The following is a 27718-nucleotide window of genomic DNA, read 5'->3' as shown; positions in this document are numbered from 1 at the left end:
AGTCGGCCTTTAGAGTTTTGACAGCAGGTGCGGCGCAAATGTGTTGAAATAAAAAGTGTTTCTCGCCTTCCTGTCTATCATTTTTTCTTAATAGTGAGCTCACAGCAGCCAGTGTCATCTCACAAGACCCTCAGGTGTCGTGAATGTCAATCAAGTGACGAAAGTGACGTCTTGGTTAAGATTGATCGCCTGGCTGGCGATCGACTAACACATCCTCCGGGATCGATTGGTAACTCGCGATAGACGTTATGGGCACCCCTGTTAGAGTGTCCGCCCTGAGATGGGTAGGTTGTGAGTTCAAACCCCGGCCGAGTCATACCAAAGACTATAAAAATGGGACCCATTGCCTCCCTGCTTGGAATTGGGGGTTAAATCCCCAAAAATTATTCCTGGGTGCGGCCATTGCTGCTGCTCACTGCTCTCCTCACCTCCTAGGGGGTGATCAAGGGTGATGGGTCAAATGCAGAGAATCATTTCACCACGACTAGTGTCTGTGTGTGACAATCATTGCTACTTGCTTGGAAACTCCCTCAGGAAGAGGTGCTTTAAGGCAGTGGTTCTCAAATGGGGGTACGCGTATCCCTGGGGGTACTTGAAGGTATGCCAAGGGGTACGTGAGATTTTTTTTAAAATATTCTAAAAAAATAGCAACAATTCAAAAAGCCTTTAGAAATATATTTATTGAATAATACCTCAACAAAATATGAATGTAAGTTCATAAACTGTGAAAAGAAATGCAACAATGCAATTCAGTGTTGACAGCTAGATTTTTTTGTGGACATGTTCCATAAATTTTGATGTTAAAGATTTATTTTTTTGTGAAAAAATGCTTAGAATGAAGTTGATGAATCCAGATGGATATCTATTGCAATCCCCAAAGAGGGCACTTTAAGTTGATGGTTACTCATATGTGTAGAAATCTTTATTTATAATTGAATCACATGTTTATTTTTCAACAAGTTTTTAGTTATGTCTTTTTTTCAAATAGTTCAAGAAAGACCACTACAAATGAGCAATAATTTGGACTGTTATACAATTTAATCAATCAGAAACTGATGACATAGTGCTGTATTTTACTTCTTTATCTCTTTTTTTCAACCAAAAATGCTTTGCACTGATTAGGGGGTAATTGAATTAAAAAAATGTTCACAGGGGGTACATCGCTAAAAAAAGGTTGAGAACCATTGCTTTAAGACATGGCTAGTTAACGGCAATCAGCAGTGTTTTAGCTACTTCTAAATCACTACACATTGTCTCCATGGCGAGAAGTAAAGTAAGTTTCTTACAAGTACCATTATCCCTGGAGGACGAAGAACAGCTAAACATGCTTCACTACACACCGTAGGAGGATACAATAGCTCACTGGCGTCACAATGTAAACAAACACCATAGGTGAATCTACACCAGAGATCCACTGAACTGATATCAAGAACAGGAGCGTATTTAGTCGACACTACTATGATTAAATCGATATTTTTTTAGCATCACAAAATCTTTTTTCGTTTTTGTAAAATTTATATTATGTTTACAAACTCGGGAAATACGTCCCTGGACACATGAGGACTTTGAATATGACCTGTAACTACTTGGTATCGGATCGATACCTACATTTGTGGTATCATCCGCAACTAATGTAAAGTATCAAAGAAGAGAATAATAAGTGATTATTACATTTTAACAGAAGTGTAAATAGAACATGTTAAAAGAGAAAACAAGTGGATTAATAATAATTTTTTACAGTTTGTCCCTTATAATGTGTACAAAATTATAGGTGTATAAATGACAATATGTTACTGCATACGTCAGCAGACTAATTAGGAGTCTTTGTTTGCTTAAAAGAAAAGTTGTCTAGTATGTTCACTATTTTATTTTAGGACACAATTGCAATAAGAAACACATGTTTCTTATTTTTTTGGGTTAAAATAAAACCAATAATTCTATTTTTTGTGGTCCCCTTTATTTAGAAAAGTATCGAAATACATTTTGGTAGCCGTACCAAAATATTGGTGTCGGGACAACCTTAGCCTACATTATTTTGAGACCAAATTAAGCACTGATGTATTGCTAACACGTAATCATAATAATGCAAGCATACCCTTTAATGCAATAAAATTGTATTACTTGTATATGTAGACCCTGATGGAATGGCGTAGTTTCGTATTACTCGCATTATAGAGGAACTGAACATGTATGGAAAAGTAACACTCAAGCGTGTTCGGTTGTGTGGAAAAACATTTTCGGGGTTTCGAACACAAAATGTCAAAAATAACTTTGTAGCGCCCCCTTAAAAAATGTGCCCCTTCCAACATTTTTACACAAAAATCGCTGGAGACGTCTATCGTTTGAAAATTAACAACAAGTCGGCAATATTTGTTTCAGTTGACTATTTTTAGGCCAGAAACAGGGGTCGTTCTTTAACGTTTGACCAAACGAGCCGCTCTTAAGACAACAGATACTCAACAGATGGACGATCATAAATTGTGAGGGAATTTTGTCTACGCCACAAGCTGATTCGATTGATTTGGATTTGATTGAAGAACTCCTTCATCCAGCTGTATAATCACTGGCCATACAGCATTAGATGATATCTGTCTATTACCTGACATGTTAGCTACCTCTCTTTGTTTATAAAATCTATTTCCTTTCTGCTGGATCTACTCTTTATTTTACGCTGCAGCTGTTACACATACTGTAATATTGTACATGGTAAATGTTATATATTGTGTATATTATATAAAAATATAATAAGATATAATAATATAATATATCAGTATATACCAGGCCTGGGCAAATATTTTGAGTTGGGAGCCAAATTTAATGGAAACAAATGTGACTGGGGGCCAGTATATCTATTTTTAGGAACACTAATACAAAACCTCACAATAATGAAAGCTAAAAATGTTATAACAGAACACCTTCAAAAAAAGGGAATGGAATTTTTTTAATTTTTTTTTTACTGAATGAGACACCCAGAATGTACATGTAAATAAAAAATGTTACAATATCAACTATGAAGGATAAAACACTGAATATTGACAACATATGAACGTCACACCCCCTCTCCATCCACATATTTTACAATTAAGCGAAACGCAACAAAAATGCAACAAACGCAGCGAAATATCAATCAATCAATCAATGTTTACTTATATAGCCCTAAATCACTAGTGTGTGAAAGGGCTGCACAAACCACAACACAAACCACTACGACATTCTCGGTAGGCCCACATAAGGGCAAGGAAAACTCACACCCAGTGGGACGTCGGTGACAATGATGATTATGAGAACCTTGGAGAGGACAAAAGCAATGGATATAATGCAAAATATGAATGCGAAGGGTAAAAAATAAACCCACCTACAATCTGATCCATCACTAAGATTTAGAACTCTGTTGTAAAAATCTCCCTTACACCTGCATTTCAGGTTGTGGAAACACTCTGTGGAAACGCTCCCCACCCACACTGCTTGGTACCTCGTCTGAGCTGCTGTGACTTGCATTACCATAGTAACTAATTAGATAACCATAGTAAGTAATGCAAAATTGAATTGCAGATTTCAACCATTGAAATACTTAGTATAGTTCAAGACTTAGTCATTAGAAAAGATGAGTGCACATCATAGTGGCAGCTAGGGCTGGGGGATATGGCCTTTTTTTAATATCGCGATATACGATATATATCTCGGTATTTTGCCTTAGCCTTGAAATAACACTTGATACATACAGTATAATCACAGCAGTATGATGATTCTATGTGTCAACATCAAAACATTCTTGTTCATATTGCATTAATGTATGCTAATTTTAAACTTTCATGCAGAGAGGGAAATCACAACTAAGTCAATTCACCAAAACTGTCTTTATTAAAGTTATTAGCAGGTGACTTTTCAAACGATGCTACATATTAGCAGTAATGCTACTTTTGGTAGAAACGCTTGTGCCCCACACTTGACAAATTAAAGTTGTCTATTCGACATCTTCCCGCTTGAAGCCGAACGACCGCCAGATGATGGACCCCGTGCTGTTTTTCTTGGGAATCAATTCTTCCTTCATTTGTTACCATATACGCACCTTCTTTCTCTCGTATTATCCCTCGCAACACCCCACTGGAATCACAGCTAATATTAGCTATGCTGCTACCTCTCTGCTGAGCGAGGGCGTGTACGTATGTGACGTATGAGGTGACAGTATGTGACGTGTGTAAGAATGTGTGTTCGCTGTCTGTGAGAAGGAGACACAAGAAGGAGTGGGAAGAGCTTGTAGTGTAATTCCGGCAGCTAAAAGCTACTGCGTGAGAACATATACTCTAATATATTGATATATCGCCCAGCCCTAGTGGCAGCTACACATTCCATCTTAAAGTTCTAAAACAATTATTTGGGAATGTCCGGCGGGCCAGATCGAAAAGCTTAACGGGACAAATGTGCTTAATTCGCCCAGGTCTGGTATATACAATATGTAATTATTACATATGTTACATTAAATATACAAACTGACATTTATATATTATTTACAAATAAACCCTGACATGTTATTGACATGAAAACACTGATGTGTATTATTTATTTGTTGTTATTTACAGATAAACATTGAGATTTATTACTTATATACAGTTATTTACAGATACACACTGACCTTTATTACTTATATATTATTTACAGATACACTGACATTTATTATTTATATATTGTTATTTACAGATAAACACTGAAATGTAGTATTTCTATATTAATTACAGATAAACCCTGACCATTTATATTTGGATATTATTTATAGATACACACAGAACTTTTTTTTATATATTATTTACAGAAATATACTGACATTTTTTGATATATTTACAGATAAACACTGACCTTTTTTATTTATATATTGTTATTATTAGAAAAACACTGACATTTATATATTTTTATTTCCAGATAAACACTGACATGTATGTATAGATTGTTATTTACAGATCAAATGGACATAAAGGAACCACCTGACTCTCATTAATTCATCATTTCCTGAGAGGATGACTTTCATTTTGGACAAAAGCTTGACTTTTTATGAATAATTCGGTACACTTTATTAGTATTTTTAAAAATCATATTGTGTTGTATAAGAATGCTCGGATTTAAATGTATTTTTTACTGAAATAACCAAATATTATTTAGGTATTGCTTACATGGTATCAGTATAGAAATGTAGTACCTCACAGCTCCATGCGTCATCAGCCTGATTTGTATAAACTACCTGAAGTGTGAAATGCAGTGGAAACACAAAACCACACTTCCACAGGAACCCCTTAGATCTAGGAACCAGAGGTTCCAGCAACCAAACGTTTGGTGGACAAAGGCCTTACAGTGAACTCTACTTCACTGTACAAACTTTTCCATGTATTAATACTGTTCTAGAAACCATTAATCTTGTAAGTCAAAGTTGCACTATATCGACAGTAGTGATACCAAGTACAAGAGTCATAAATATTCAGTGCTACAACAATTACATTGATCTTTTTCATAAACAAAAAACCTTTTGTCATCGTTAAAAGTCAGAAGGAGGTCCCTGGACACCAGAGGACTGTAACTACTCGGTAAAGGATCCATACCCACATTTGTAGTACTACCAAAGTGCAAGTGCTGATTACATTTAAGCAGGATGGTAGCTCAAACATGTTGAAACAAAAAGTAAGGAGACATTACCATTTAATGAACAAGCAGATTAATAATCCATCATGATGTTGACAATAGGTGTATAAATGACACAATATGTTACTGCATACATCAGCAGACTAATTAGGAGTTTTTCTTTGTTTACTTACTACTAAAAGACTTGATGTCTAGTATGTTCAACATCTTATTTCACGCATAAATTGTTCTTGGAGAACATTAACAAACATACATTTAAAGTATCAAAATTATTTTTTAAATATTTTTTGTTGTTAAAGTAAAATATATAATGACTTTTTTGGGGTGACCTTTATTTTGTAGAGTATCAAAATGCATTTTGATACCGGTACAAACAAGCCTCGGTTGCAGAAATGACAGGAGTTAATCAATAATAAAGCAGTGTGCAGCTGTTCAACACACCATCACAAAGTGCTTGTTTCTTCTTCAGCAAGATACTTCTGGTGTTTTATACTTTGTTTAGTTTGCCTGTCCTTGCTTGTCAATAGACAAAAGATTGTTAGTTATTTTAATGTTTGTAACGGCCCAATGAGCAGCATATTTTGTTCACCAAAAGAATCACCCGAGTATCTTTTCGGCCACAAAATAATTTTGAAAAAAAATCCCCCGTTTACCCAGAATTTCCGGTTTTCCAGGACATTGTGCCATTTGAAAATGGATGGGCCAATTTTCAAACTTGCACAATTGCCAGATTTCTCACCTGATCTGAACCGTTCCACCATCCGCACACTCCTCTCACTTCTGACAATCAGACTACCATTTTTCCATTAAAAAAACTAATCAGGAATTCCCGGTTTTCCAAAGCCTTATTTTCACCTCTTCCTGGAAAGTTGTCACAGTCCACATTTTTCAAACCTTGTGGACCATTCCACCTACAAAACATTCCTCTTAGTCGGGACAACAAATGCTCCTATTTGTTTTTGGTAAAAATTCCCGGTTTTCCAAAAATTTCAATTCAAACTGTTACTACATCAACATTTTCCAACCAATTCCAAAAATTCCAACAGCAACCCATTCATATCAACCGGGACAATTGTGTGAATATCAAAATGTTCACAAATTTCCTGTTTTTCTGAAATTCCCATACACTTTATAATCCGATGATGCCCTAAATTCTGAAATTTTTGAGCCATTTTTAAACCCGATTCCGACCTTCCAGCCACCACTGTTCCGATATATCGAACGCAAAACATGTTTTTCCTTTCCCCAAATTCCTGGTTTTCCCAGAATGTTCTCCCCATTGACAATGAATGGGAAATATACAATCTACTACATATCCCAACATTTTAATCCGATTTGAACCGTTCCACCATCCACACACTCGACTCACCCGGGAAATTCAAGCATTTCAGTTCCAATCACGCGTAGGCCTGGGCGATATATCGATTTTGTAAGTTATATTTATATATTTTCAAAGAAGATATAATTTCAGAAAACATCGTTATATCAATATAATTTATTTCAAGTTAAAATTAACAAAAAAAAACGCTTATTTGTTGTGTTCCTCATTCTCCCCACTTGCTACTAAACCCCTCCCCTTCCTCCTTCCAAGTCGTGCTTGCACTATAAGAACATCCATAATTGTTTGGTTGTTTACTATAACAACTATGGCAACTGCCGCGACCGCCCTCGTCATTCGCCGTAATGCCCAAAAAATTGATCAACATTTGCGGCAAGAACATGCCATGACCGCTCTCGACATTTTACTTGTTAATGTACGGGGGGCGTTAAGGTAAACGGTATAATGATAATCTGTGATAATTCCCGACGGTGAGTAATACCGTTTAATTATTTAATTACAGAAAAACCGTCATTTTGGGCCACAAGAAGTCAGGTGCACGCGCACTAGCAGCGTTTGGCTTGAATCATGGCATACTAACTACAAAGACTTTGCTGCGGAGATCTGAGCAATATGTTTGGAGGAGAAAAGGTGAGGCCTATAATCCCAGGAACACCACTACTACCGTCAAGCATGGTGGTGGTAGTATTATGCTCTGGGCCTGTTTTGCTGCCAATGGAACTGCTGCTTTACATGGGACAATGAAAAAGGAGGATTAGCTCCAAATTCTTCAGGACAAGCTCAAATCATCAGCCTGGAGGTTGGGTCTTGGGCGCAGTTGGGTGTTCCAACAGGACAATGACCCCAAACACACCTCAAAGGTGGTAAAGGAATGGCTAAATCAGGATAGAATAAAGGTTTTAGAATGGCCTTCCCAAAGTCCTGACTTAAACGTGTGGACAATGCTGAAGAAACAAGTCTGTGTCAGAAAAGCAACACATTTAGCTGAACTGCACCAATTTTGTCAAAAATTCAAGCAGAAGCTTGCGGATGGCTACCAAAAGCGCCTTATTGCATGTAAGCAAATATTAACATGGCTGTATGTATACTTTTGATTGCTCACATTTACAGTAGAGCCATAATAAATTCATAGAAGAAGCACACTTCATGAATGTTTTTCATGAGCAACAAGTATGTGCTCCAATCACTACATCACGAAAAAATAAGAGTTGTAGAAAGCCAAGACAGCCATGACATGATGGTCTTTACAAGTGTACGTACCTTTTTGACCAACACTGTATGTTTTGATTGATTAAAAAAACGGTGAATGAATTACAGCACTTTATAATCCGATTAGTCGACTGCCCAATAAAATAGTCCGTTGCAGCTCTATAACACAACATGGATGTTCTAGCAGACTGCGAATGGAAACACTTCTTACCTTGTAGTTTCCTCTTGTCAGCCATGGTCTGACTACGACGATGTCCACATTCCGTCTGTCACCGCGTGAGCTGAGAAGGGGAAAGACAACACAAGGTCAGCAGCAAGAGAGCACATCCGCTGCCCACAGTCTTAAACTTCATTTTTATACTTCTTCTGTCCTTAACTCTTACGTCCACTAAGAGACGAAACGGCCAACAAATCCCCACACGTTATACCGCCGGAAAAGGTCTCGTTCGCGCCCATTGCGGAAATCTCAATTGGGAAATTTTTGTGTTACCATGGCAACGGTATTCACGGGAAAATAAAAAAATGGGCCAATTGAAAAGGAACTCACCTTTTGTCTAATACGAGACGAACCGGCCAACGTACCCCCACATATGTTATAGCGTCTGAAAGGTCTGCTTTCCACCTATGGGGGTATTTTTAATGGGGATCATTTCAGGCTACCATGGCGACGCTATTCATGACCAAAACATAATATGTGCCAGAAATGGGCCAATTGAATGGGTACGCTGACTTCATCTAATACGAGACGAACCGGCAAACGTACCCCCACGTGTTATACCGTCGGAAAGGTCTGTTTTGTGCCGATGATTGTATTCTAATCTGACAAAATTTTGTGCTACCATGGCAATACTGTTCACGAACAAAAAGAAAAAGACATTTTGCCTACTACGAGACAAACCGGCCAACGAACCACCACATATGTTAAACCGTCAGAAAGGTCTAGTTTTCATTGATGGGGGTATTTTAAATTGGGATCATTTTGGGTTACCATGGCGACGCTATTCAAGGTCAAACCAAAATTATGTGCCAGGAATGGGCCAATTGAATGGGTACACCTACTTTGTCTAATACGAGACAAACCGGGGAAAGAACCCCCACATACGTTATACCGTCAGAAAAGTCTACTTTCCAACTATGGGGGTATTTTAAATTGGGAGCATTTGGGGTTACCATTATTATTCGCTATTCACGATTAAAACAAAATATCCGCCAATTTTTTTGCAAAAATGGGCCAATTGAATGGGTACGCTGACTTCGTCTAATACGAGACGAACCGGCCAACGTACACCCACACGTGTTATACCGTCGGCAAGGTCTGTTTTGCGCCGATGATTGTATTCTAAATTGACAAAATGTTGTGTTACCATGGCAATACTGTTCATGAACACACAAAAAAATATATATTTTGCCTACTACGAGACGAACCGGCCAACGAACCCCCACATATGTTATAGCGTCAGAAAGGTCTGCTTTCCACCTACTGGGGGTATTTTTAATTGGGATCATTTCAGGCTACCATGGGGACGCTATTCACGACCAAAACAAAATATGTGCCAGAAATGGACCAATTGAATGGGTACGCCACTTTGTCTAATACGAGACAAACTGGCCAACGTACCCCCACATGTGTTATACCGTCGGAAAGGTCTGTTTTACACCCATGATTGTATTCTAAATTGAGAACATTTTTTGTTACCATGGCAACGCTGTCCACAAGAAGAAGAAGAAGAAAAAAGACATTTTGTCTACTACGAGACGAACCGGCCAACGAACCCCCGCATATGTTTTACCGTCAGAAAGGTCTGCTTTCCACCTATGGGGGTATTTTAAATTGGGATCATTTTGGGTTACCATGGCGACGCTATTCACGATCAAACTAAAATTATGTGCCAGAAATGGGCCAATTGAATGGGTACACCTACTTTGTCTAATACGAGACGAACCGGCCAATGAACCCCCACATATGTTATACAGCAAGAAAGGTCTACTTTCCACTTATGGGGGTATTTTAAATTGGGAGCATTTGGGGTTACTATTATTATTCGCTATTCACGATTAAAACAAAACATCCGCCAATTTTTTTGCAGAAATGGGCCAATTGAATGGGTACGCTGACTTCATCTAATACGAGACAAACCGGCCAACGTACCCCCACATGTGTTATACCGTCGGCAAGGTCTGTTTTGCGCCGATGATTGTCTTCTAAATTGACAAAATTTTGTGTTACCATGGCAATACTGTTCACGAACAAAAAAAAAAGAAATTTTGCTTACTACGAGACGAACCGGCCAACGAACCCCCACATATGTTATACCGTCAGAAAGGTCTACTTTCCAACTATGGGGGTATTTTTAATTGGGATCATTTCAGGCTACAATGGTGACGCTATTCACCACCAAAACAAAATATGTGCCAGAAATGGGCCAATGGAATGGGTACGCTTACTTTGTCTAATACGAGACGAACTGGCCAACGAACCCCCACATGTATTATATTGTCAGAAAGGTCTACTTTCCAACTATGGGGGTATTTTTAATTGGGATCATTTCAGGCTACAATGGTGACGCTATTCACCACCAAAACAAAATATGTGCCAGAAATGGGCCAATGGAATGGGTACGCCTACTTTGTCTAATACGAGACGAACCGGCCAACGTACCCCCACGTGTTATACCGTCGGGAAGGTCTGTTTAGTGCCGATGATTGTATTCTAAATTGACACAATTTTGTGTTACCATGGCAATGCTGTTCACAAAAAAAAATAAAAAATGTTTGCCTACTACGAGACGAACCGGCCGACGAAACCCCACATATGTTATACCGACGGAAAGGTCTGCTTTGAGCCGATGATTGTATTCTAAATTGACAAAATTTTGTGTTACCAAGGCAATACTGTTCACGAACAAAAAAAAAGAAGACATTTTGCCTACTACGAGACAAACCGGCCAAGGAACCCCCACATATGTTATACCGTCAGAAAGGTCTACTTTCCAACTATGGGGGTATTTTTAATCGGGATCGTTTCAGGCTACAATGGTGACGCTATTCACCACCAAAACAAAATATGTGCCAGCCATGGGCCAATGGAATGGGTACGCTTACTTTGTCTAATACGAGACAAAGTGGCCAACGAACCCCCACATGTATTATATTGTCAGAAAGGTCTACTTTCCACCTATGGGGGTATTTTAAATAGGGATCATTTCAGGTTACCATGTAGACGCTATTCACGATCAAAACAAAATATGTGCCAGAAATGGGCCAATTGAATGGGTACGCCTACTTTGTCTAAAACAAGACGAACCGGCCAATGTACCCCCACATGTGTTATATCATCGGAAAGGTCTGTTTAGTGCCGATGATTGTATTCTAAATTGACACAATTTTGTGTTACCATGGCAATGCTGTTCACAAACAAAAAAAAGAAATTTTGCCTACTACGAGACGAACCGGCCGACGAACCCCCACATATGTTATACCGACGGAAAGGTCTGCTTTGAGCCAATGATTGTATTCTAAATTGGGAATATTTTATGTTAACATGGCAACGCTGTTCACGGGGAAAAAAAAGACAGTTTGTTTACTATGAGATGAACCGGCCAACGAACCCCCCACATATGTTATACCATCAGAAAGGTCTACTATCCGCCTACGGGAGGAGGTGGAGGGTATTTTAAATTGGGATCATTTTAGGCTAAAATGGCGACGCTATTCACGACCAAAACAAAATATGTGCCAATTGAATGGGTACGCCTACTTTGTCTACTACGAGAAGAACCCCCACGTATGTTATACCCTCAGAAAGGTGTACTTTCCACTCATAGAGCTATTTTAAATTGGGATCATTTCAGGATACCATGAAGACGCACACATGCTACGTGTTAGCATTTTCTGTGTAAACATGCTACTGTTTTGTGCTAGCTCTGTGGCTCTCTTATGTTACACCTAAATACCCACTCGGCACTCGCTGAGGATGTCAGTGTGACTTGTGCAGCCCTTTGAGACACTCTTGATTTAGGGCTATATAAATAAACTTTGATTGATTGATTGATCTTATGAGTAAGACACCCCCGGCCAGAGGTCCAGGGCACAGATAGATCAATATTTCAGAATTTTGTAGTTATTATTATTATGATGATCAGATATTGGCTGGGGGCTTCACAGATGCTAACCACTTCACCGGCTAACGTTAGCACTACTCGCCTGCAGCTGAAGCTCCTTCACCCCGCCTACTAACTCGCTTTGCCGGCAGCCCGGTGCACGGTTGCACACGGGAGGGGACGTGCATGCCCACTTCCACGCAGAGTTTGGAGAAATGCACACATTTATCTGTAAGCTGCTAGCTAGCCGGGCTAAAGATGCTAGCTGGAGGCTCGGCTAGGCAATTGGAGGAAAAAAATGGAAACTGGGTCGAACCCACAGGCAACATTCACATCTTTGCACGACATTTACCTACGATATGGGCTTTCGTTTTCCTTTTTTCAACCACGGCTAGACTTAGTCCAGTGTCTTCTTTACTTCCAAATGTACTTTCTTTTCGACAAGCTCGCTCAGTGTAATTTAGCCGAAGATGGACGCGAGCTAACATCCCACCTCCGCATTAGCAGCCCGCCCTAAACCTAAACCGCGGCCTCTGATTGGACGACGCGGGTGTCCGTCAACGACTTACTTCCGCCCGGAGGAGAAGCAGCCATATTTGTGTGAACGCTCCAAAGCATCCACACATTGGCTTTTCTACAACAAAATTCATTTATTTAATATTTTTACACAAAATATTTTCTACACTAAACTTCACCTATTAATTGTTGTCACACAAATGGTTTTCTACACCAAAATGCATCTATTTATTATCATCACACAAATGGCTTTGTAAACCAAAATTCATCTATTTATTATTATCACACATGTGGTTTTCTACACCAAAATGTATCTATTTATTATTATCACAAAACTGGTTTTCTACACTAAAATTAATCTATTTATTACTATCACACAAATGTTTTTTTTACACTAAACTTAATTTTCCTGAAGGAACTCTCCTGACGGAATAGATAAACTACTATCTAATCTATTCTAATCTACTATATTTATTATTATCAGACACATGGTTTTCTACACCAAAATTCATCTATTTATTATCACACAAATGGTTTTCTACACCAAAATGTATCCATTTTTTTTATTATCAAACACATGGTCTTCTACGCCAAAATTCATCTATTTATTATTATCACACAAATGGTTTTTTTAAACCAAATTTCATGTGTTTTTTGTTATCACACAAATGGCTTTCTACACAAAAATGTATCAATTTTTTTTATTATCACACACATGGTCTTCTACACCAAAATTCATCTATTTATTATTATCACACTAATGGTTTTCTAAACCCATTTTCATGTGTTTATAATCATCACACAAATGGTTTTCTACACCAAAATTCATCTATTTATTATTATCAAACAAATGGTTTTCTACACCAAAATTCAACAATTTATTTTTTATCACACAAATGGTTTTCTACACCAAAATTTATCTATTTTTTCATAATCACACAAATGGTTTTCTACACCAAAATTTGTCAATTTATTATCATCACACCAATGGTTATCTACACCAAAAGTTATCTATTTTTTTAATAATCACACAAATGGTTTTCTAAAACAAAATTAATCTATTTATTATTATCACACAAATGATTTTCTACACCAAAATTAATCTATTTATTATCATCAGACTAATGGTTTTCTACACCAAAATTCATCTATTTATTATTATCACACACATTGGGTTTTGTACACCAAACTTCATCTGTTTATTATTATCACACACATGGTCTTCTACACCAAAATTCATCTATTTATTATTATCACACAAATGGTTTTCTAAACCAAATATTCATCTATTTATTATTATCACACAAATGGTTTTCTAAACCCAATTTCATGTGTTTATAATTATCACACAAATGGTTTTCTACACCAAAATTCATCTATTTATTATTATCAAACAAATGCTTTTCTACACCAAAATTCAACAATTTATTTTTTATCACACAAATGGTTTTCTACACCAAAATTCATATATTTATTATTGTCACACAAAGGGTTTTCTACACCCAATTTTTTTTTATTTTTATAATCACACAAATGGTTTTCTAAACCAAAATTCATCTATTTATTATTATCATCACACATATGGTTTTCTACACCAAAATGCATCTATTTATTATCACACAAATGGCTTTCTAAACCAAAATTAATCTATTCATTATTATCACACAATTGGTTTTTTACACCAAAATGTATCTATTTATCATTATCACACATTGGGTTTTCTATACCAAACTTCATCTGTTTACTATAATAACACAAATGGTTTTCTACACCAACATTCATCTATTTATTACCATCACACCAATGGTTTTCTACACCAAAATGTATCTATTTTTTCATAATCACACAAATGGTTTTCTACACCAAAATTTGTCAATTTATTATCATCACACCAATGGTTATCTACACCAAAAGTTATCTATTTTTTTAATAATCACACAAATGGTTTTCTAAAACAAAATTAATCTATTTATTATTATCACACAAATGATTTTCTACACCAAAATTAATCTATTTATTATCATCAGACTAATGGTTTTCTACACCAAAATTCATCTATTTATTATTATCACACACATTGGGTTTTGTACACCAAACTTCATCTGTTTATTATTATCACACACATGGTCTTCTACACCAAAATTCATCTATTTATTATTATCACACAAATGGTTTTCTAAACCAAAATTCATCTATTTATTATTATCACACAAATGGTTTTCTAAACCCAATTTCATGTGTTTATAATTATCACACAAATGGTTTTCTACACCAAAATTCATCTATTTATTATTATCAAACAAATGCTTTTCTACACCAAAATTCAACAATTTATTTTTTATCACACAAATGGTTTTCTACACCAAAATTCATATATTTATTATTGTCACACAAAGGGTTTTCTACACCCAATTTTTTTTAATTTTTATAATCACACAAATGGTTTTCTAAACCAAAATTCATCTATTTATTATTATCATCACACATATGGTTTTCTACACCAAAATGCATCTATTTATTATCACACAAATGGCTTTCTAAACCAAAATTAATCTATTCATTATTATCACACAATTGGTTTTTTACACCAAAATGTATCTATTTATCATCATCACACATTGGGTTTTCTATACCAAACTTCATCTGTTTACTATAATAACACAAATGGTTTTCTACACCAACATTCATCTATTTATTACCATCACACCAATGGTTTTCTACACCAAAATGTATCTATTTTTTCATAATCACACAAATGGTTTTCTACACCAAAATTTGTCAATTTATTATCATCACACCAATGGTTATCTACACCAAAATTTATCTATTTTTTTTATAATCACACAAATGGTTTTCTAAAACAAAATTCATCTATTTATTATTATCACACAAATGATTTTCTACACCAAAATTAATCTATTTATTATCATCAGACTAATGGTTTTCTACACCAAAATTCATCTATTTATTATTATCACACACATTGGGTTTTGTACACCAAACTTCCTCTGTTTATTATTAACACACATATGGTTTTCTATACCAAAATTCATCTATTTATTATTATCACACAAATGGTTTTCTACACCAAAATTAATCTATTTATTATTATCACACAAATGTTTTTTTACACCAAACTTAATGTATTTATTATTATCAGACACATGGGTTTCTGCACCAAAATTCATCTATTTATTATCACACACATGGTCATCCACGCCAAAATTAATGTATTTATTATTATCATCAAACAAATGGTTTTCTAAACTGAATTTCATGTGTTTATTATCACACAAATGGTTTTCTAAACCAAATTTCATGTGTTAATTATCATCACACACGTTTTTTCTACACCAAAAGTAATTTATTCATTATTATCACACTAATGGTTTTCTAAACCAAATTTCATGTGTTTATTATTATCACACATTTGGTTTTCTACACCAAAATTCAGCAATTTATTTTTATCACACAGATGTTTTTTTACACCAAAATTCATCTATTTATTATTGCCAAACAAATAGTTTTCTACACCAAAATGTATCTTTTATCACACGGTTTTCTACACCAAAATTCAACAATTTATTATTATCACACATATGGTTTTCTACACCAAAATTTAACTTTTTATCACACATGGTTTTCTACATCAAAATTATTTTATTTATTATTATCACACACATGGTTTTCTACACCAAATGTCATCTATTTTTTACTATCACACACATGGTTTTCTACACCAATATTCATCAATGTATTTAACTTATCATTGTGTGAATGCCCCAGAGCAAAGCTCCAAATGTACCATTTTTTTAATCACACACATGGTTTTCTACACCACAATTAATTTATTTATTATTATCACAAAAATGGTGTTCTACACCAAAATTCATCTATTTGTTATTATCACACACATTGTTTTCTACACCAAAATTCCTCTATTTATTATTATTATTATTATGATTCTTCTCCAGATTTTGGTGCGTTCGACCTTCCAAATTTTTCACCTGATTCTAAGCGTTCCAACTTCGAACTGTTCAGCTCATTCAGGAATTGTAGGCTTTCCCTTGACAAATTCCAAAAATTCCCAGATTTCCCAGAATTCCAGGTTTTCCGGGACATTTTTCCCATTCAAAATAAATTGGCCATTTTTCAAACTTCCAAAATTCCCACATTCTTCAACCTATTCAAACCATTCCACTTTTAACCATTCTGGGAATTCAAAGTACACTTTTTCCAAGTTAAAATAATTCCAGGATTTTCCAGAATTCCTGCTTTTCCAAAGCCCTATTTCCACCCTTTTTTCTTGCGACTCTTCCTCGCATATTTTACAACCCACTTCAACCGTTCCGCCGTCCAAACATTCCTCCTAATCAGGAAAAAAAACAAAGTTGTTCTTTGAACTGGAAATATTACAGAAATTCCAGGAATTCCTTAATACCATTTCTCAATTCTACTTCAACATTTCTCCACCGATTTGAAAAATTCCAACACCAACCATCCGAACTTATTCAGAACCATTTTCCCAAATAATTCCCGCTTTTCCCCAATTTTCGGGAAATCAGGCCATTCTTCAAAGTTCCACAACGCCCACATTTTTCTTCTGATTCAAACCGTTCCAACTTCAAAATATTCAGCCTGCTTGGGAATTGTGTGCTCTACTTCAACAATTCTAAAAAAAAAAAGATCCAAGATTTCAGTTTAACTTCAGCATTGGAGCATTCACACGCAATTCCTTCAGGAATGGCCTCATCTGGTTAGTTTATGAAATAGTTCAGGCAATCTGCAGAATAAATAAAGTGAGATCCGTGGTAACATTCCTCTGGGTGACTGCTCATGTAGGAGTTGTGGGGAAGGAGTTATCAGATAGGTACGCAAAACAAGCAAGCACTAAAAAGAGAAGGAAACATGGAGATGAACCACAGTAAGAAGACAATAAAAAGTGTCAATATAATTGAAATAAGGAAACAAAAGGCAGAGAGTATTACAAAGTCCAGAGGAGAGTAGGTGTAATGAGAGGAGGAATAAGAAGACATTATTACTAGAAATAATAAATAGTTCATTGACATTGATAGGAAACATAATACAGGCTGTGTGACTGTTGCTATCAGATATACTTTAAGTCAGGGGTCACCAACGTGGTGCCCGCGGGAACCAGATAACCCGTAAGGACCAGGTGAGTCGCCCGCTGGCCTGTTCTAAAAATAGCTCAAATAGCAGCATTTACCAGTGAGCTGCCTCTATTTTTAAAATGTTATTTATTTACTAGTAAGCTGGTCTCGCTTTGCTCGACATTTTTAATTCTAAGAGAGACAAAACTCAAATAGAATTTGAAAATCCAAGAAAATATTTTAAAGACTTGGTCTTCACTTGTTTGAATAAATTCATTTTTTTTTTTTTACTTTGCTTCTTATAACTTTCAGAAAGACAATTTTAGAGAAAAAAATACAACCTTAAAAATCATTTTAGGTTTTTTAAACACATATACCTTTTTACCTTTTAAATTCTTTCCTCTTCTTTCCTGACAATTTAAATCAATGTTCAAGTAAATTTTCTTTTTTTTTGTAAAGAATAATACATTTTAATTACATTTTTCATTTTAGCTTCTGTTTTTTCGACGAAGAATATTTATGAAATATTTCTTCAAACTTGTTATTATTAAAATTCCAAAAAATATATTCTGGAAAATCTAGAACATCTTTAGAATCAAACTTAAATCTTATTTCAAAGTCTTTTGAAATTATTTTAAAATTTTTGTTCTGGAAAATATAGAAGAAATAATGATTTGTCTTTGTTAGAAATATAGCTTGGTCCAATTTGTTGTATATTCTAACAAAATGCAGATTGGATTTTAACCTATTTAAAACATGTCATCAAAATTCTAAAATTAATCTTAATCAGGAAAAATTACTACTGATGACCCATAAATTATTTTTAAAATTTTTTCCAAAAGATTTGAATTTCCTAGTTTTTGTCTTCTTTTTTTCGGTTGAATTTTGAATTTTAAAGAGTCGAAATTGAAGATGAACTATGTTTCAAAATTTAATTTTAATTTTTTTCTGTTTTTCTCCTCTTTTAAACCGTTCAATTAAGTGTTTTTTTCATCATTTATTCTTTACAAAAAACCTTCCGTAAAAGGAAAAAAAATGTACGACGGAATGACAGACAGAAATACTCATTTTTTTTCATATATATATATATGTGTATATATATATATATTTATTTATTAAAGGTAAATTAAACAAATGGGCTATTTCTGGCAATTCATTTAAGTGTGTATCAAACTGGTAGCCCTTTGCATTAATCAGTACCAAATAAGTAGCTCTTGGTTTCAAAAAGGTTGGTGACCCCTGCTGTAAGTGTAAGACATGTTTTAATACATTGTAGGAAATAAAATAGAGAAAGGGAAATAAGTTAGAGAAAGAAAAGGTTAGGTTAGTAGAGGACGATATTTTAGGCTTCCATTCAGAACACTAAGTTACAAAGCATTATATACATATTTTAAAAAGACAGGGTTAAATAAAAGAAAATAGAGTACAGTAGGGTTCCACCTCGGTCCACAGTCCATTTCAGTAGGTGGTGCACTGCAAAAAGTCAATCTTCAAAAACGGGGGAAAAAAAATACAAAAATGAGGGGTATTTTATTTGAACTAAGTCAGGGGTGTCCAAAGTGTGGCCCGGGGGCCATTTGCGCCCCGCAGCTAATGTTTTACTGGCCCACAGCACATCATTCTAAAAATACTAAAATATATATATTTATATATTTTAAACATTAAAAAGTGCAATAAAAGAGCAAATTAGTGAAATGCAACGAGAAAAAGTTGCATTGTTGACTCTAATAACACCCTTTTCTAAATAATTTCTCAAAAAATAATAATGAATAAAAATCAATGTTGCTATAAAATATTTATTGATTTAAGGACAAAAAGGACATAAATACAAAAAACATAAAAACATTAAAAGAATGTCAAATTTAGAAAAAAAAAATTCCATACAAATTATATACTAATACTAATTATCATATTGATTGTTATTATAAATATACTAAACCAATTACAATATATATTATCTGAAGTTGATATAGAGATTTAAGTGTTGAATGAAAAATAAAATAAAAATTACAAAAAAGCATGACCTTTTTATGAGTGGGGCACTTTTGGATCCCCAAGGATTTTAGTGGAATGTATTAACTGTCTGCAAAAAAAAAATAAAAAATGAATTCAAATCAATTTTGCTATGAATTATTGACCTATTCAGGGATCCAATTTCTTCACATTAAATATTTCACTTTGAAAATATTTTTGGGAAAAAACTGGTATATCGCTTCAAAAAATAGGGTTTCGACAAAAACTTCGTAAAAAGTAAAAAAAATAATGAAGTAGAATTAGCGATTCAAGGGTTTTATGAAAAAAATAATATATGAATTGTTTTGAACCTTGTTTAAGACTGAAACCCTTCTGGGTCTTTAAGACCTAACTTGAGGGAGCCCCAACAATAATTTAAAAAAAAGTGTATATAGTATTGGTTTTGAAAATGAAAAAATGTGAACTTGGCCCCCGCGTGCTTTGATTTTTCAGTGTGTGGCCCTCAGTGAAAAAGTTTGGACACACCTGAACTAAGCAAAATGATCTGCTAATAGAACAAGAACATTTGGCTTGTCAAGACTTTCCAAAACAAGTCAAATTAAAGCTGCAAGCAGCGATGGGCGGGACTGCTTTGGCTGCTGCCCCCGCGACCCTAGCCTAGATAAGCGGTAGAAGATGGATGGATAGATTATTACACAGAGAAAAAGTTGTGTACACATGTGTTATACATCAGTCTCAGTAATAACAGTTGTAAAGTGGCTTGGGCATTTTATAAGGACGCCTTGGTGCCGCCATTTTGAGACTAATGCATGGTGAATGTAATGCAGTTGTTGTATTGAAGTGGGAATAGCAAACTTCCTGTTGATTTTAGTTGGGGGCGGTCAGAGTATGAAATATAGGTCTCAGTGAGACCTACATTGAGGTTTTTGTTTCATGTGTGAATGACAGTCCTACAGTTTTGTCTGAGCAGAAAGCCGCCATTTTGTGACAACAGCAGCTGCATAATGGTTCTTTGCGGGCTCATGAAATCTAACCGGGGTAGTAATTAAAAAACTATTTTTTTACTTTTAATCAGAAGGGTTCAATCTCTCTTCTGTGCTTATTTGAAGCCGAAACAACAAACAGCCTCAGAGGAGATAATGTTTGAAAAAATGCAACATTTTTTTTAGCCAACTTTTGTATTGAAGTGGGAATAGCAAACTTCCTGTTGATTTTAGCCGGGGGATCTCAGTGAATAAAATATAGGTCTAATCGAGCCCTACGTAGTGGTTTTTGCTTCATGTTTCCACGACATTCCTACTGGAAGTTACAGACAGTTTTGTCAGTGTTTTCTTCCTGATTTTTTTTTTCATGCTTGAAATAAGAAATTATTACTTTAAAAAAGTAGTTTTATACTTGTGAGTGTTGATGACACAGCTTTGCAACTCTTTATATTCTACTTTCAAGCATGTTTCACTCAATATAGCTCATCACATCTCAGCAACAAGGTTTAATATCTTTCTGACATCATTTAAGACCCTTAAAACAAGTAAAAGACTCGAACATAAAATCTGCTTAGTGAGAAGAAAATAAGACAGAAAAGTAAATATCACCCTCATTTGAGATATTTCATCTTACTTAAATTTCAGTTTTTGCAGTGTGGAAATGCAAACCAGAAGGTTGCTTACCAACCGCCATTAAACAAAAGAAGAAGAAAAGGAAGATGAGGAGAAGCAGCCATTGGCTCAGAAAAATCACATGACCCCAGTCAGTTTGCCTGCAACGTTTTTAATCCGTGTCTCTCGTGGTTGACCTCAGAGATTTTAATCCCATTGTTTGTAATATTATGACTGCATGCTGTTACTTTTAAACATGTTTCCAATGCAGCTTTACAGCTGTATGAATACTTTTTCAACGTATATTCATTTGAATAGACTGCAAAGATAAGATATTACATGTTCACACTGACAAACCTTCTTATTTTTTTGCAAATAATCATGAAGTTGGAATGTAATGGCAGCAACACATTGCAAAAAAGGCATTTTTACCAGTGTGTTACATGGCCTTTCCTTTTAACAACACTCAATAAAGGTTTGGGAACTGAGGAGACACATTTTTGAAGTGGAATTCTTTCCCATTCTTGCTTGATGTACAGCTTAAGTTGTTCAGCAGTCTCCCTTCTCATATTTTAGCCTTCACACATTTTCAATGTCTGGACTACAGGCAGGCAAGTCTAGTACCCACACTCTTTTATATGAAGCCACGCTGTTGTAACATCTGGCTTGGCATGGTCTTGCTGAAATAAGCAGGGGCGTCCATGATAACAACATATGTTGCTCCAAAAACTGTATTTCAGCATTAATGGTGCCTTCACAGATGTGTAAGTTACCCATGCCTTGGCCACTAATACACCCCCATACCATCACACATGCTGCCTTTTACACTTTCACCCTAGAACAGTCCAGATTATTCTTTTCCTCTTTTGTCTGGAGGACACGACATCCACAGTTTCCAAAAACAATTTCAAATGTGGACTCATCAGACCACAGAACACTTTTCCACTTTGCATAAGTCCATCTTAGATGAGCTCGGGCCCAGCGAAGCCGGCGGCGTTTCTGGGTGTTGTTGATAAGTGGCTTTGGCTTTGCATAGTAGAGTTTTAACTTGCACTTACAGATGCAGCGACCAAATGTAGTTACTGACAGTGGTTTTCTGAAGTTTTCCTGAGCCCATGTGGTGATATCCTTTACACACTGATGTGGCTTTTTGATGCAGTACTGCCTCAGGGATCAAAAGTCCATAATATCATCGCTTATGTGCAGGGATTTCTCCAGATTCTTTGAACGTTTTGATGATATTACAGAGCGTAGACGGTGCAATCCCTAAATTCCTTGCAATAGCTGCTTGAGAAAAGTTGTTCTTAAACAATTTGCTCAGGCATTTGTTGACAAAGTGGTGACCCTCGCCCCGTCCTTGTTTGTGAACTTCATGGAAGCTGCTTTTATAGCCAATCATGGCACCCACCTGTTCCAATTGGCCTGCTCACCTGTGGGATTTTCCAAGTAAGTCTTTGATGAGCATTCCCTTTTTTGCCACTGGTGCCAGCTTTTTTGGAACATGTTGCAGGCAGCCAATTCCAAATGAGCTCATATTTGCAAAAAAATAAGAAAGTTTGTCAGTGTGAACATGAAATATCTAGTCTTTGCAGTCTATTCAATTGAATATAAGTTGAAAAGGATTTGCAAATCATTGAATTTTCTTTTTATTTACCATTTAGTAGGTGACAACTTCACTGCTTTTGGGCTTTGTACTACTGTGACATCTTAACCTTTTTAAGGGATTACGTGTGTATATTTATCTCTACTTTGTGTAACGCCCACAGTCCAAATGTTTTTTTTAATTTTACACCAAACCAGGGGTGTCCAAACTATGGCCCAGCCTTTTCAATTTGGCCCCCGAAACATCATGAGTACAACAAAGGACCACACCGTGGAGTACTTTCAATTTAATTTCAAATCCCAGGCAGTGTCTGAATGCTGCATATTTGCTGACATCTTGTGGACAATGTGAGTAAATTACATCAATGATCTTTCAAAAATATCACAGCATTTACTTAAGTGACACAATCCAAACAACCTTCCCTAGTCATGGTGCATAAAAACAACAACATATATTTATAAAATGCAACTAAGATAAAAGTCCAAACACATGGTCACACATAGCAAAATCCACTCACTGAACATTGTGTATGTTATAAAAAACATCCAAACATAAACCATTTTAATGTACACCCATTTAAATCCATTAGAGTGCATGAGAAGAAAAATGCAAACCACTCTCTCCACACTTATCCATTTAAGCTGCTAGATATTTCTGATTGATGACAAAACTTTTAGAAGATCATCACAAGGTAAGAGTCACAGTTTCACACACTGTTAATATCCAATTCTAATAATTACTTATCCATTACATTATGTGCACACACACATATACATACATGAAATATATATATATATATATATATATGTATATATATATATAATATATATACATTACATATACACACATATATATACATATAAACAGGTATATATACACATATATACACACACACACGTACATTCATATATATGTATATATGTGTGTATATATATATATACAGACACATATACATGTATGTAAATATATACAATATATATATATATATATATATATATATATATATGTATACATATATATGTTTATAAATATATATATTAGGGCTGCGAATCTTTGTGTGTCCCATGATTCGATTTAATATCGATTCTTGGGGTCGCGATTCGATTATAAATCGATTTTTTCGATTCAACGCGATTCTCGATTCAAAAACAATATTTTTCCGATTCAAAACGATTCTGTATTCATTCAATACATAGGATTTCAGCAGGATCTACCCCAGTCTGCTGACATGCAAGCAGAGTAGTAGATTTTTTCTAAAAAGCCTTTATAATTGTAAAGGACAATGTTTTATCAACTGATTGCAATAATGTAAATTTGTTTTAACTATTAAACGTACCAAAAATATGACTTATTTTATCTTTGTGAAAACATTGGACACAGTGTGTTGTCAAGCTAATGAGATGCGATGCATGTGTAAGCCACTGTGACACTATTGTTTCTTTTTTTACATTTTTATAAATGTCTAATGATAATGTCAATGACGGATTTTTAATCACTGCTATGCTGAAATTATAATTAATATTGATACTGTTGTTGATAATATTCTTTTTTGTTTCACTACTTGGGCTTCACGGTGGGAGTCCTGGGTTCAAATCCAGGCTCGGGATCTTTCTGTGTGGAGTTTGCATGTTCTCCCCGTGAATGCGTGGGTTCCCTCCGGGTACTCCGGCTTCCTCCCACTTCCAAAGACATGCACCTGGGGATAGGTTGATTGGCAACAATAAATTGGCCCTAGTGTGTGAATGTGAGTGTGAATGTTGTCTGTCTATTTGTGTTGGCCCTGTGATGAGATGGCAACTTGTCCAGGGTGTACCCCGCCTTCCGCCCAATTGTAGCTGAGATAGGCGCCAGCGCCCCCCGCGACCCCGAAAGGGAATAAGCGGTAGAAAATGGATGGATGGATGGGTTTCACTACTCTTGGTTTGTTCTGTGTCGTGTTTGTGTCTTCTCTCAATTGTTCTTTTTATTGCAGTTCTGAGTGTTGCTGGGTCAGGTGTGGTTTTGGAATTGGATTGCATTGTTATGGTATTGCTGTTTTGTTGGATTGATTAAAAAAAAAAAAAGAAAATCGATTTTGTAAAAATGAGAATCAATTCTGAATCTAACAACGTGAGAATCGCGATTCGTATCCGAATCGATTTTTTCCCACACCACTTATTTATATATATAAAAATATATGTAAATAAATAAATATATAAATATATATATATATATACTGTATATATATATATATACATATATATATATGTATATATATATATATGGGCAGCACGGTGATAGAGGGGTTAGTGTGTCTGCCTCACAATACGAAGGTCCTGAGCAGTTCTGGGTTCAATCCCAGGCTTGGGATCTTTCTGTGTGGAGTTTGCATGTTCTCCCCGTGACTGCGTGGGTTCTTTCCGGGTACTCCGGCTTCCTCCCACTTCCAAAGACATGCACCTGGGGATAGGTTGATTGGCAACACTAAATTGTCCCTAGTGTGTGAATGTGAGTGTGAATGTTGTCTGTCTATCTGTGTTGGCCCTGCGATGAGGTGGCGACTTGTCCGCCCGAATGCAGCTGAAATAGGCTGGGTCTTGCTGGGGATGTCTCCACTCCATTCTTCCTACACCCTAAACCCCACCTTCTCCAAGTATGGGACAAACTTTGCTCCGATGTTCGTACATCCCTAGTTTATATCGTACCGTATTTTCCTAGACTAGAAAGCGCACCTGTGTATCAGCTGCACCTACTAAGTTTGAGGGGAAAACAAATATTTTGCCATATAATAGTTGCGCCAGACTTTAAAGGCCTACTGAAATTAGATTTTCTTTTTCAAACGGGGATAGCAGGTCCATTCTATGTGTCATACTTGATCATTTCGCGATATTGCCATATTTTTGCTAAAAGGATTTAGTAGAGAACATTGACGATAAAGTTGGCAACTTTTGGTCGCTAATAAAAAAGCTTTGCCTGTACCGGAAGTAGCAGACGATGTGTGCGTGACGTCACGGGTTGTAGGGCTCCTCAAATCCTCATATTGTTTATAATCATAACCACCAGCAGCAAGTGCAATTCGGACCGAGAAAGCGACAAGTTCCCTATTAATTTGAGCGAGGATGAAAGATTTGTGAATGAGGAAAGTTAGAGTGAAGCACTAAAAAAAGAAAGCCGATTCAGATGTTATTAGACACATTTACTAGGATAATTCTGGAAAATTCCTTATCTGCTTATCGTGTTAATAGTGTTTTAGTGAGATTATAAAGTTATACCTGAAAGTCGGAGGGCTGCGGTGAACGCCAGTGTCTCTGAGAGGAGCCAAGATCACAGCTGCCTTTTTGACAGCTACAGGAGGAGCTCGCATAATCCACTCAAGTCTCCAGTAAGAGCCGACTTAATATCACAATTTTCCCATCAAAAAATTTGCTGGTTGACGTAGAGAAACATGTTCGCTTGACTGCCCTGTGTTAAAGCTTCACAAAAAACAAAGAAACACCGGCTGTGTTACGGTGCTAAAGGCAGCTGCAATCCACCGCTTTCCACCAACAGCATTATTTTTTATAGTTTATATTATTAATAATACAAATTGCAAAAGATTCAGCAACACAGATGTCCAAATAACTGTGTAATTATGCGATGAAAAGAGACGACTTTTAGCCGTAGGTGGTGCTGGGCTAAAATGTCCGCTACAACCCGAGACGTCACAAACAGGCGTCATCATTCCGCGACCTTTTCAACAAGAAACTCCGCGGGAAATTTAAAATTTTTAATTCAGTAAACTAAAAAGGCCGCATTGGCATGTGTCGCAATGTAAATATTTCATCATTGATATATAAAATATCAGACTGCGTGATCGGTAGTAGTGGGTTTGAGTAGGCCTTTAAGCCACAGATATACTGTATACATTGTGAAATGAGTTATTTACACAGAAATATTTTGCAAATGTTTATTTACACACCTTAATCGTTCCCAAACGATGTCTGGAACACGGCAGTAAAACGGACGGTCAAACAAAACAGCAGTCATGGTCATGGACCCACTAGAAACTAAACAGACTCAATAACACCAGGCTGACGTTTTGGTGAGTTTACTGAAGGATTTGTGAAACTGAAACCAGGCAAACAAACCGCCATTGCAAGTTAATCATTCTAACCGTGTTAGCATATTGGCTAATGCTAATGACATTGCGATAGCACGAAAAAACATGCATGAAGACGCAGGCGTCACACCTGGCAGAATTGTTTTAGTTTTATTGTAAAACGTACACACGTTGCTGGGAGTGATGAATGAATGAATAGTAGGAACGCAGAACGGCACTCCACTACCAATGGAAAGCACTACGGGTAAACGGAAGGACACTGCAGCACCTGCCGTGAGCAAGCTTGTCCGAAAGATGGTGCCAAAGCACAGACAATGAAACATATTCTCAGTCTTTTTCAAACTATTTCTTTTAGTAAGTCACCAGCACCATCTTACAAGCTGCACAGTTCAAAGTGTAGGAAAAAAGTTGCGGCTTAATGTACGGTATAAGGCTTTTGGTCAAAAGGTTACTCTCCAAATGATTATTGTTGAATGAATTGCATTTTCCATGTTTCATCGTAGTTTTGCTGATATCACTATCAGATGAAGTGTGTTTTGCTCTTCTTCCTCCAAGTACCAGGATG

The 27718-nt window shown here is 36.0% G+C and overlaps 1 protein-coding gene across 2 annotated transcripts in view; it reads right to left on the bottom strand.

The window, feature by feature from the left end:
- Window positions 1-12794, bottom strand: part of LOC133561739 (CCR4-NOT transcription complex subunit 3-like) — a 34374-nt gene extending 21580 nt beyond the window's left edge. Inside the window, exons 1-2 of one of the 2 annotated variants that reach the window (XM_061915243.1) lie at window positions 12629-12794; window positions 8388-8457 (exon numbers count right to left, since the gene is read on the bottom strand). In XM_061915243.1, the coding sequence (XP_061771227.1) occupies window positions 8388-8412 (25 nt within the window). In that variant the 5' untranslated portion in view covers window positions 8413-8457; window positions 12629-12794. The remainder of the gene's footprint in view (window positions 1-8387; window positions 8458-12628) is intronic. The other variant, XM_061915241.1, reaches the window with a different exon arrangement.
- Between the last annotated feature and the right edge of the window lie 14924 nt (window positions 12795-27718).

The sequence above is a fragment of the Nerophis ophidion genome, linkage group LG11, assembly GCF_033978795.1.
Source record: "Nerophis ophidion isolate RoL-2023_Sa linkage group LG11, RoL_Noph_v1.0, whole genome shotgun sequence".
Lineage (NCBI taxonomy): Eukaryota > Metazoa > Chordata > Actinopteri > Syngnathiformes > Syngnathidae > Nerophis > Nerophis ophidion.
This window is presented reverse-complemented; position numbering and strand designations above follow the sequence as displayed.